At 44.6% G+C, this 12,858-nt stretch overlaps 1 protein-coding gene across 1 annotated transcript in view; it reads left to right on the forward strand.

The window, feature by feature from the left end:
* Nucleotides 1-4,375: 4,375 nt before the first annotated feature.
* Nucleotides 4,376-12,858, forward strand: part of RLF (RLF zinc finger) — a 36,534-nt gene continuing 28,051 nt past the window's right edge. Inside the window, exon 1 of the mRNA XM_077337088.1 lies at nucleotides 4,376-4,582. Coding sequence (XP_077193203.1) covers nucleotides 4,376-4,582 — 207 coding nt within the window. The remainder of the gene's footprint in view (nucleotides 4,583-12,858) is intronic.

The following is a 12,858-nucleotide window of genomic DNA, read 5'->3' on the forward strand; positions in this document are numbered from 1 at the left end:
TCAATTGCAGGGAAGACAATGGAGCAGATTTTAAAAGGGACAACTTTTTTACATGGGCAACATGTTTGCAGCAATACAAAGTCATTAACTAAACAATCAAGGGCTATGCTTTATACACAGCTTGCTGTAAGTAGGATCCTGCCATTTCATTTTTGTAGCATTTACTGTGCCATGTTAATATTTCTGGCTGGTTGTACATCCCTAAACATATTGCATTGCTCACTGAAACCCCATTCTGTGGATTGTATTGACTCATTCGGAGAAAGGCCGGCCACAAAAAATGTAAACATACAATCCAATCAAGCAGTGCTATGACAGGTACATTCTGGTGGAAGGAAGCGCTATCATCATAGCCAATTTATGGTGACCACATAGTGTTTTCCAGGTAAGAGATGAACAGAAGTAATTTGCCGTCGCTTGCCTCTGTGCAGCAAGAACCAACTCTTCTTCCTCTTCTTCCTCTTCTTCTCCTCTGCCTGCATTACATCTTTCCTGGGCACATATGATAGCAAATTTGAAGCTGGTAGGGGAGGGGGTTGGAAAGGGTTGGAGGGTTTGTTTAATGTTTATGCTTGATTTTTATTGTTCTTATGGAATGGATAAGACATGTAGTGAGCCGCTGCAGGCTAGCTGGTCAAAGAGCAGCGGCATAGGAATGAAACAATAAAACAATGTAAATATTACACTGTAGGACTCTAGTTATAACAGATTGTATAGTCCCTAACCTTTTACTCCAAATTTATTTCTGAACCTTTTGTTTTATTAACCTGTTTTCTACAGGAAAAAATCATATCAATTTCAGTAATGTACATAGTTTGGATGTTCTTAATCTCATCGTTAGCCCTCCATTTGACATATGAATAAATGAAGAAATATAGCGGGCAAGATTCCAAACAATTGGTACAAAATAAAAATGCATGTCATATTCTCTTTCAGCCATAGGTGGAGCACTTGAGTTATATTTGGGATAAATTGGACCAGGATAAACCTCTTGGTTTCACAACAAAGCAAAAAGAATTGACTGACCATTGCAAAAGATTTATGGGGGGAGAAACCTGCATGGGCTGCAGCCACTTCATCAGACACATGAACCACATTCTCAGCTGGCAAATATATAAAGACAGGCATGGGGAAAAAGAATTTAACACAGTGGTACTTAAAAAGCCAGAAAATACAATTTGCATGCTCTTTAGAAATTCTGTACAGCACTCTGAGCATTCTGGAAGAAGTCAAACCAATGGTCCCCTCATTTCAGTACTTTTAAACTAAAATGCTGCATGAAGTTGGGCCTTTAGCTCATTGCAAGCTGCCCTAAGCACTTAAATAGATTCAGCTGGGTAGCTGTGTTGGTCAGAAACATGACAGCTTACATCTGGAATAAAATGTTGTTGGTCTTAAAAGGGCCACTGGGTTCAAACTTTGTTCTTAAAATAAATAAATATTGTTGTCTCTGATTAGTAGCAGCTCTCCAGGTTCTCAGGCAGAGATGTCTGTCTTTAGCGGCTCCTGTAATTTCAAGTATTGAGGATTCGGGTTGGGAAGCTTTGGTAGGCTAAAAGTGTGTTCTGCAAGTGAATCTTGGATTATGATGATGATGATTCTAAATTATTAAATGCAAAAGGGGAGATCAATAGAATTCAGAACAACTACAGGCAAATCCCCATTTCACTGACATTACAGCACAAGTTCTTGTGAACAATGCAAAACTACGTTGTAGAGAGAAAGAGAGAAATAACCAAGACTGCAGACTCACATCTTTACATAGAGAAAACTGTGAATTCTCTAAAAAGAACCAGAAAGAGGCATCTAAAGAAAAAAACAGTTATGAACTTAGGTGGATTGTGAGTGGTAGGCAGGTAGTTGTGAGTTCCTGGATTGTGCAGCGGGTTGGACTACATAACCCAGGATGTCCCTTCCAACTCTATGATTACTGCAATTGACCATTATATGCATACATACCATCAAGTTACAACAGGAAATCGCCCAGCTGGGGAACCTCCCCTTCCCACCCCCTCCAGGCTTATCATTGGCCATTTGGGTCATATCACCTGATAAATGTTTAACACATTAAAACATATATATATTAAAATTAATTAACTCCCACCCATTCAGGAAACCCTTCCAGGGCTGTCAAGAAACTCCAGGGTTTCACAAGACACTGCTCTAAAGCTACCTTTCTCTACTTTTTTTTACTATCGAGAAACCCCTGAAACATTCTTCAGGGTTCAAGAAACCACAGAAGTGGCACAATTGTGCAGAAAATGGTTGGGAAGCTTAGCTGTGCACATGCCCACCTGAGGACCTTCCCCTTCCAGGCCCATTATTAATTATTTTGGGAGGGGTGTGTGGGTCAACATGACCATATTTGGTCATATCACCTAATAAATGTAAAATATATATATATAAATATTTTAAAAATATAATATATATGTTTTAAAGTGAGCCACGGGGGGAGGACAGCAAATAAATAAATAATAATTCCCATCCATTAGGGAAACCCTTCCAGGGCCATCAAAGAAACCTTGGTTCAGAAAGTCTCCTCTGGAGTCTTCCTTGGTGGGCTCTTTTCTAGTACCAAATCTGCTTAGCTACTGAGCTCTAATGAAAATGGGCTATACCATGTCACATTACATCCTTCATTAAACTTTGGGCACTAGAAATAGGAAAGGAACATAGGAAAATAAAGAGGTCTCATAAGTTGGTATTTTAGGATACTGTTCATGTATATTTTGCCAAGACCTACCTTGTACTCTCCCTTCTTTTACATTATATGTAACTAACAGGCAAAATAATTACTTGTTTAAAACATATTCAGTATGAACCTTCAAGAACACTATGCCCATCACAGCAGAAAATACCAGCGGTGGGGAGGAGAGGATTAGTTCCATACAACCTTGGGCTTTCTCTGTGGCAATGCCAGATCTTTGAAATGGGCTACCAAAAGAAATGAGATCAGCACCATTCAGAAAATATTGCAAGACTGAACTCTTCAGAAGGACCTCTAGGCAAAAGTTTACTGCTGTCTGATATTCACTACCATCTGACAAAGAAAGCATGGACACTCAGCTTATACCCCTAGAATCTTGTCTCAGTGGTTCTACTGGACTTGAATCTATCTCTTCTACTGCAAACTATTGGACTTGAATCTAGTTCTACTGGAAATTATTGGATTTGAATTTAGCTCTTCTACTGCAAAACAACATGGCAACCTTACTGCTTCATTGTTATTCCTCATTGTTATACTGCCAGCAGCAGTGTCTCTTATTTTGAGTATTTCATTCATGTGGTGATTTTAATATTTCTCTTTTGAGGAGGATGGCATTCAGTGATCTTAGTTTGCAGACACATGGTCTGTAAAGATTTCAGATGAGATGAAAAAATAAAAATGGAACAAGTGTTTATTATTTCTATATGCACATGTCAAAAACAACAATTAAATGTATGTATCATTCACTAGATTAATATGTTAAACTGAACATTAAAACGTGTATTACTTGGAATGATTATAGGCTCAAGAGAGATGAGCTATAAATGCTCATATATGTAATGAAATAAGCACAAACATTTATTATTCACTATATACATACATTTTAAATATTTATTTTTATTTAAATTACTGTGTCTTCAGAGTCCTGCTCTAAGCAGCTTCCAAATATACATTAAATACATGTATCTAGAGTTTACATTCTACATCTATAATCTATAATTTATTATAATTTCCTATCTATTATCTGTCCATACACACAAACTTTGGACACAAAACCCCATGCTTTTAATTATTTATTACAGATGCATTTTATGTTATTTATAATTGCATTTGTTCACTGCCAGGCCGGCCGGGCTCGAGGCGGTTTACACCCGTCTAAGATACAGTAATATAAAATAGCCACACACAATTTCCCCACCGCCCACTCCATGCGTGACGAGTAAACACAATTAAAAATGCCTTCCGAAACGCCTCCAACCCGCACCAATAAATAAAACCCAGTTCCTTTATTACTCCCACCTAATCGTCCCTTTGCTTTCGCTAGAACCTATTTATTGGACTAGGCGGAAGCGAAAGGATCGCCTTCGACCACCTTGCCGCAGCGTCACGCCCCCGAGCTCCTCCCCGCCCATCCGCCGGGTTCCCTGCACGCGCCGCCCGGAAGAGGAAACGGTCTTAACGGAATTCGGTGAACTAGAAACGGTTTTTGTTTAAAAAACAAACAAACAACAACACACCAACCGTCCCCTCCCACCCGCCCACCCCCCAAACGAACGCGCCCTCAGCGCGCGCGATAATGGCGTCACCGCCGGCGGCCAATCGGCGACCTCCTTCTCTCTCCGGCTCGGGAAGGGAGCGGGCGTGGTCACGTGAGGCCGTCCTCGGCCGATGCGGTCAGCGGGTCACGTGAGGGTTGCCTACGCGCGGTGGGGCCGGGTGCAGATGGCGGACGCCGAGGCTGACGCGGCCCTGGCGCCGGAGATGCAGCGGCTGTCCGCCGGCCTCCGCAACCGCCTGTGGCAGCTGCAGGCCGAGCTGAGCGACCAGGAGAGGTCGGCGGCCTCGTCGGGCGCCTATTGCCGGGGCTTCTGTCAGGTGAGCGGGGCGGGCCCGGCGCAGAGCGGAGCCGGGGGTCGCAGGGCGTGTGGGGGGAGCGGCGCGGGGGTCCTGCTCGTGGCGGGGGCGGGGGAGAAGCGGTTGCCGGGCTCCGGGGCGGAGGGGAGAGGGAGGCTCCTTTTCCTCCCGGGCGGACGGTTTGTTATGCACCGGCCCGGCCGGGTTCCCTCCCTCCCGGTGCCCAGGGTGTTCTTCGGGAGGAAGGGTCGCCGCCCATAGTGGCCTTTGGGGGGCTGAGGTTCCGTGGATCGTGCGGGGGGGTCCGTGATCGATCCCGGGGGGCTCCCGCCCTCGATCCTGTTTTGGTGACCGCCTCGTGGGTGCATCGTAACGAATCACAATGGTGGGGTCTGTCGAGTTCGGCATTGCCCGCTCTGGCTGGCAGCGGCTCTCCACTCAACCGAGCTCTCTTGGGGCGGAGGATTGTGTTGCATCTTCTGCGAACCTGGGCCTTTCTGTGTGCTCTGCTGTTAAACGACAAGGCCCTCTTCCCCAAAGGAGCACTGCATGCACGAGGCTCCCTTATACCGAGGCTACTCTGATGGGCAGCGGCTCTCCAGCCTCTTAGAGGCCTCTCTTCTTGCTTACTCCCTTGTCCTGTTGACTGAACATCTTGGGGATTGGATCTCTTCTCCCTTCTCACCGAACCATTGCTAAGGTTGGTGATGAAGGAATGAAGCTCATTGAGACTGTTGGGTCTGTTCAGGCCAGTGTTGTCTACTTGATTTTGAGACCGAGATCTTTCATATTTCTCACGCTGCTTACGTTTAGCTGTAGGTGCTGGGTATTGAACTCTAGACTTGCTGCATGCAAAGTAGATCGCCCTCCCCCAAAGGAACATGGAGCCCATGGTGCTTGGAGCTCCATCAGCGTCCGTGAGACCATTGGATCAGTGAGGGCTAGTGTTGTCTACTCCGACTGGTGGCAGCTCTCCAGGGTCTCCGTCAGAAGTCTAGAGCAGTGGTTGCTCGCCGTGGATTGAACTTGCCATTGAAACCCAGCTCTTCCCACAGCAGTTTAGAATGTCTGTGGACATCCTTCTTTTTCCCCACAGATAAGTTGGGAGTCTCTGGTTGCTTAATACATGTAATTTGATCTGTTGCCTGCTATCTATGAAGATTGGCAAGGTGTTTGTGGGATATGTGTAGGCTTGATGGAGATTGGTGGGATTTAGTGAGTTTGAGCCTGGTTTGTCTCCCAGAAGGGGAGCTATAATCCATATGTGTGCTACCACAAAAATTGGTCCATTAGTGTTCCCTGAGGCCTTAACTTCCCAGAAGTGTGTATCAATCAAAATACATTGGTGTGTTACACCTGGACTCCAAGGAGGATACATATAAGACCAGTCCTTCTTCAGCTACATTGGACTCCAGTGGAGATCCAAATTTGGTTCAGGGACCTGCGTATTTAAGCAACCGCCTGTCTGAATATTTACCCCGGAGAATGTTGTGGACACTTACAGCTGGTTGCCCCAGTCACAACGAAGTGTAGCTGGCCTTGATCAGTCACCTGTCTGGTGGAATGAGTTCCTGGAGAGCATTAGGGCCTTTGATGGTACTTTGCAGGGCTTGCAAAACGGAGCTCATCCGCCAGACATATGCTTGAGGCCAGTACGCCCAGAATGACATCTGGGTCTCCTCTACCTGTTTGGGTTTCCTCCTCCATCTTCTCTTAAGGGGAATAAATAAGCAATGGCTCAGTATAGAATATTTATTGTTAGCTTATGTTGTATTTTACTGTATTTATACATATTGGTTTTATTCTACAATGTTGTATGCTGCCCCAAGATGACGGACTCAAGACGGCCTATAAACCTCATCTCAATAATAAATAAATAAATACAAACAAGAGCTTTGTAGTTCCTTTCAAAATAGCAGGATTTCTTCTAATGAGACCGTATGGCCGAATGCATATTTTGTTTTCTGCAGTGCAGAAACTAATCTGGTCTTTGATCAGTTTGTTGCTTCTTGGCGAGAAAGATTTGAGTATTCTTATTTTTATTTGGAAATGGAATTTTCATTATCTTTCTCCACTTTCTCCTGTCATCTAGGTAATATGCTAGGGAGAGCCTGGCATTCAGTAATGTGCTGGACTAGGTTTAGGGAGACCTGGCTTCAAATCCCTGCTTAGCCATGAAGTGTGCAAGAAGATCTTGAGGTACTCCCTCTCAACTTCACCTTATAGTGTGGCTTTGAGCCCAAAATGCAGGAAGGTAAACTCATGTGAACTGCCCCAACCTGTGTTTAGGCAGGTTGGTATAAAACCTGGTAACAACATAGTAAACTAGTTCTCTGCTGTTTTTCATCAGATATTTTGAAGCTGGGCTGGTTCTGGTAGTGTTTGGTTTGGAGACCACCAAGGAAGGTCAGGGTTGCTATTGCAGAGGTGGGCACTGGAAAACCACCTCTGAAAGTTTATTGTCTTGAAAACCCTGTGACAGGCTTTCTCAACCAGCGTTTTGATGGCCAGATTTTGCATTGGCTTTGATATAATGGTACGGAATGGTTTATCACCCCATGACTGTCCAGTGGAATTTACATTTGCTTTTGGGAGAGGTAGCAGTGTGATAGACTAGATATTGTATCCCCCTACTTTGAGAGATCAAATTTAGGTTTTTTTTGTATAGGAGACCACATTGACTGATCACTTGATGTTGACCCTCAAGTTCACCTCTCCCCTAAAGTTGTTCCTACCAATTATGGCCTTGGAAGTTGTCTAGATCACTATCTAGGATCCCATGGTCACAAAATGCTGCTGAAAAGATAAAGCATTTACTTAATTCTAACATTCGGTTGGCATTTAATTCTCTATGGAACATTTATGATAATCCTTCTGAGGTGGTACAATCTTATGATAATATATCTAATCACTTGCATTTGTGATCCATTTAGATCCTAACCTGATATACAGAAAAGGGCCCGAAGTAAAAAATTTACATTCTTGGTTTGACAGTGAATGTTGTAAATTGAAATCCCAAATTCGCACCATTCATCATGATTATAGAGCAGGGGTAGTCAAACTGCGGCCCTCCAGATGTCCATGGACTACAATTCCCACAAGCCCCTGCCAGCATTCGCTGGCAGGGGCTTCTGGGAATTGTAGTCCATGGACATCTGGAGGGCCGCAGTTTGACTACCCCTGTTATAGAGAATCCAGTGGTCACCTTATGCTTGCGGAATACTTCCATTTGAAGAACCAATGATACCAACTAACTAAGCAAAAGAATATAGATTAAAAACAACAGGAACAGCTCGTACAGGCTACAATTACCAACAACACAAGAGAATTTTGGGTTTTTAGTTTCAGGAGCTTTACATGAGAAATAGGCTGCCTAAGGAGGTGGTGAACTCCTCTTCACTGGCAGTCTTCAAGCAAAGGTTGGATACACACTTTTCTTGGATGCTTTGGGCTGAAACTGCGTTGAGCAGGGGGTTGGACTAGATGGCCTGTGTGGCCCCTTCCAACTCTTATGATTCTATGATTCTGAATCTTTAAACAACATCGTCCCCTCCCATACTTGGTATGAATACGTTCTAAACCTTTTCCATGAGGATAGGGTAAGCTCTTGAGAGCTCCTGCTTGAGATCACTTTGGCAGCCATCCCTCTCCAGGGATGCCTGATGAAGTCAGGGCTTATATAGATCAATGAAAGTCTAGGAAAGCTCCTGGACCCAATGTGATCCCACCTGGGCTGCCTTCCCAGACTGGTGGACTTCTCTTTTCACTGCTCTCTTTACGGTGACCAACAAAACAGGCTTAATGCAATCCTTGTTCCATTACTTAATGAGGGTTTTGTGAAACCCTGGGATTTCTAGACAGCCCTGGAACGGTTTCCCAAACATGTGGCAGTGAATTAATTTTAATGAATTTTTTTTTAATGTTAAATTTTTATATGGTCATGTCGACACCCCCCACCCACCCAGTGGGCCTGGAGGGCATGGGGAGGGTCCCTGCGGGGCACATACAAAGCCATGCTTCCCGGCCATATTCTGCATGATTACACCACTTCTGTGGTTTCTCAAAGCCTGAGGAGCATTTCAGGGGTTTCTCAATGGAAAAAAAGGTGCGAAAGGCTGCCCTACAGGGTCACTGTAAGTTCTCTGTGACTTGACAGCATATCACAACCAATACTTTGTTGGTTATTACAAATGAAAATATAATTTAAATGTAACATAGATAAGCATGGCTTTCATTTTGTAATGTAAAATAGCAATGGGGTAAAACGTTTTTCTTTTTAGTTTCTTTGTTTCTAGAACTCAGGGCTTAATAAAGAGAGTGGTTGGGGCTTGAAAAGGATTTTGGGTTCTGCATAGACTTTTGCATTCAAAGGTATATTTTATCTTTGGGCAGTATTATCTTGTGACCAAAGAGAAGGGTCTTAAGCTAATGTCTGGTTGTATCAAGATTATTTAAGAAGAACTTCCAAGTTGACAGCGACACAAAGTGTGTTCATGGACTGTCCATACTGGGAATTCAACACTAGATTGACTGCATGCAAAGTAGTTAGCATTGTGCCTTGAACCCCCTTCCCAAAAGGAACATTGAGCACATGGTGTTGAATACCTGAAGCTCACAAACCACTCCCATAGGTAGGCAAGCCCCAGTTGGCCCCACTGTGTATCCATGGTACAAAGTTGTCATCCAGTGGGACTGGAATTGGTTGGAGCAGTTGCAGGCAAAGTGCCTTGCATCTTCCAAGCAGATCAGTACCCCTGATTCCAGGAAGAAGAGCCATTGGAACAAACAGTGAAGAATGGATTTAGAATTTGCACACCAAGTTATGTTCTTCTGCTGTACTGTCAACTTAGGTCTCAAGGATCCCACCTATGACTAGCTGTTTTGACCTGGGCAAAAGTATGGAGCATTTTAACTTGTAGCACCCATTCTGTGTGAAGCCAAATGTATTTGATTAAACTAAATGAGATGGCAGAGATGGCATTCTATTGCTGTCATATTAGATTTCTTAGTTGGTGTTGTTGCATTTCTAGGTAAGATGCTGAGGCAACTATAAGTGCCAAAAACAGTTTCAGATTATTTTGCTTTCCAGGAGATGGTCCTTCAAGAACTGAAATTTATATTTTTCCATGTTTGTGTTCATTCCAATGGCATTATGCTCCGTGCTGTTTAGCAGCAATGGAAATGTTTTCAAAATTGTTGCTGTCTTGGCAAGACTTTTGATAGCTGGTGTGTGCTGATTCTCTGAACTGCTTTCATTGGTGCTCTCTCACCTTTACTTGGACACCATTCAAGACTCCAATCTCTGTATCTCTGCTTGAGTCATGTCCTTTCATTGACTGAAAGCAAGCCTGCCACAGTGACTTGTACAGAGACATTTATCAGCGATCCCCAACCTTTTCCTGAGGACTGCTTCTGGGGGTGAGGGAGAGCCGGGGGCCCAGGTGCAAATGGTACACACGGCAGCGCCACGCAAACGCATGTTTGCCCCCCCTGGCAGCTTCACACAAACGTGCATGTGCAGAGCTGCCACGCATGCACGTTTGCATCCGCTGACATGCTGGCGGCTGCGCCTGCCTCTTATCCCCCCCTCGCAGCGAGAAGCTAGCTGGGCCACAAGCAAAGCGGCCGCTTCTCGCTGCGGGGGGGGGGGGAGAGGTAGGCGTGGCCGCTGGCGGCCCAGTACCGAGGCCTTCACGGCCCGGTACCAGGCCACGGACCGGGGGTTGACGACCCCGACTTAGATCATCCTCAACTCTGAAGGATGGTAACTCTGCTGTGTTGCTTTGTCAGGAGCGATGCACAAATACATCCAGAGTAGGCAGCACAACAAAACGATCTAGCCTTGGCATGTACTGATTGAAAGTAATCAGTACCACCATCCTCAGCTGTTCCAACATCTGATTGAATAGCATTAGAGGTCTGGGTGAATTAAATTTGTTACCACCATCTTGGGATTTGTGCAATATTAGGATGTTTTATGAATTGTGATTTTACTGTTTTATTATACAGTGTTGTAAACTGCCATGAGCCAGAATGTCTGAGAATCAAATAATAAATAAATAAACAAACAAGGCCACTGCAGTGGACCATGCAGAGTTGTTAATGCAGCAAAGTGAGGAAAGGCTTCGTTTTTGACCCGTATTTGTTGCAAGCATCAGGTGAAGACGAAGAGTTGGTTCTTGCATGCTGGTTTTCTCTACCAGAGGAGTCTCAGCGCGGCTTACAATCCCCTTTCCTGTTCCCGCAACAGACACCCTGTGAGGTAGGTGAGTCTGAGGGAGCCCTGATATTACTGCTCCGTCAGACCAGCTCTATCAGTGCTGTGGTGAGCCCAAGGTTACCCAGATGGCTGCATGTGGAGCAGTGGGGAATCAAACTCAACTCGCCAGATTAGAAGTTGGCATTGCTAACCACTACACCAAGCTGGCTCTGAATAAGTTGTATAAGATATAAAGCTGAGGAGATGGGGTTGAAAGTGATAGCATAAATTATTCCCACTGAGGGGAGAGATCTTCTTATGATATATTTGTGTACTGGGAGTCAGGTTTAATTTAATTGGCTAGTCTACTCCATGGAGATGGGATCTATAGTTACAAGGTTTGGAGACTCACATAGATCACTTGAAAAGGAAGTTCTTAAGTATAGGTCTTTCAACCAAAAAGAATGAAGAAATGGTGGGAAACAACAGTGTTACAGAGTCTTGTATGAAACTTTGTTGGGTAATTGCAACTTGGGTGTGAAGCATTGTGGAACTAGCAGAAGTTGTCATGGGTGAATGAAATTTGTGATAGTTTGTTTATTTATTTGGTGGAATACCTATGGCTAAAGCTGATGTACCGAGTTTGAAAGACAATCTAGAACATCCATCATTTTCACTTCATCTCAAGAAGAAAGCGAAGAAAACCTCTTACAGTATACCTGCAGCAAAGAAGAGCTGGGATTTGTATCCTGCTTTCACTACCCATAGGAGTGTCAAAGCTACTTACAGTCTCCTACCTTTCCTCTCCTCACCCTGTGAGGTCAGTGACACAGAGGTCTGAGATAACCATGACTAGCCCAAGATCACCTAGCTGGCTGCATTTGGAGGAGTGGGGAATCAAACCCGGTTCTCTAGATTAGCGGCCACTGCTCTTAACCACTACACCAAGAGAAATTGAAACGGGCCATTGTGCAAGTCTGCTCATTGACCCTGAATAATCCGATGGAATGAAGTAGGCTTTTTATGGAGAAGGTAACCAACAGTGTGCTCCTTTCCAGGGTAACTCCAATCTAAACTCATGATCAGATATGATGATAATGTTGTAAGGGATATACAACAAACCTTTTTAGAACTGAAATATGAACCTGATGAAGCCATGAATCAGCTTGACAAAGTCAGAATGGTTCTGAGAGAAAATTGGTTGCAGAACAGGCCCCAAACAGGCAATAACTGAACACCACTAGTGGTGACAAACTCAAAATACTTCAACTCATCAGTGATTTACAACCTCTATTGCAGCGGTTCTCAACCGCCCTCACGCCACGACTCCAACTGTGGCGGCGGGGGCGGCATGCGCAGGCTCACAACAATCCGGAGGTGGCCAGTGCCCTGGATCCGGCGCCTCCGCCCGCCACCTACTACCCCCGCTGCTGCAGGCCACGGTGGTGGCAACCAACATGGTGACCCTGTGGGAAGGGGACAGGCAACCCCAAATGGGGTTGGGACCCCAAGGTTGAGAACCACTGCTCTGTTGGATAATCTGGATAATGACAGGTCTCCTGCACAAGTACTGAGGGAGGCCAACCTTTTTTTACATACAGACAACCTGCCCAGTCTTAAACAGCTCTTACATCCACAATAATACATCTAGTTTGAACATGGACACTGATAATAAACTCAAGATGCCAATTTTGTTTTCACTTATACCCAGCCAACACAATCACTGGTCCACAGCATCAGGTATACTATCTCAAGCATATTAACTTGCTCATCTTCTAACATTGTATATGCTAGCAGTGCCCTTCAGTTCTACATCAGGGGTAGTCAACCTGTGGCCCTCCAGATGTTCATGGACTACAATTCCCATGAGCCCCTGCCAGCGTTTGCTGGCAGGGGCTCATGGGAATTGTAGTCCATGAACATCTGGAGGGCCACAGGTTGACTACCCGTGCTCTACATAGGACAAACAGGTCAAATCCTATGCTAAAGGATAAATGGGCACAAATCTGACATGAAGAATCACAAGATTTGGAAACCTGTCGGTGAACATTTCAGACTTCCAAGGTACTCAATAGGGGACTTCAAAGTAACTGTTTTA

The sequence above is a fragment of the Paroedura picta genome, chromosome 5 (assembly GCF_049243985.1).
Source record: "Paroedura picta isolate Pp20150507F chromosome 5, Ppicta_v3.0, whole genome shotgun sequence".
NCBI lineage: Eukaryota > Metazoa > Chordata > Lepidosauria > Squamata > Gekkonidae > Paroedura > Paroedura picta.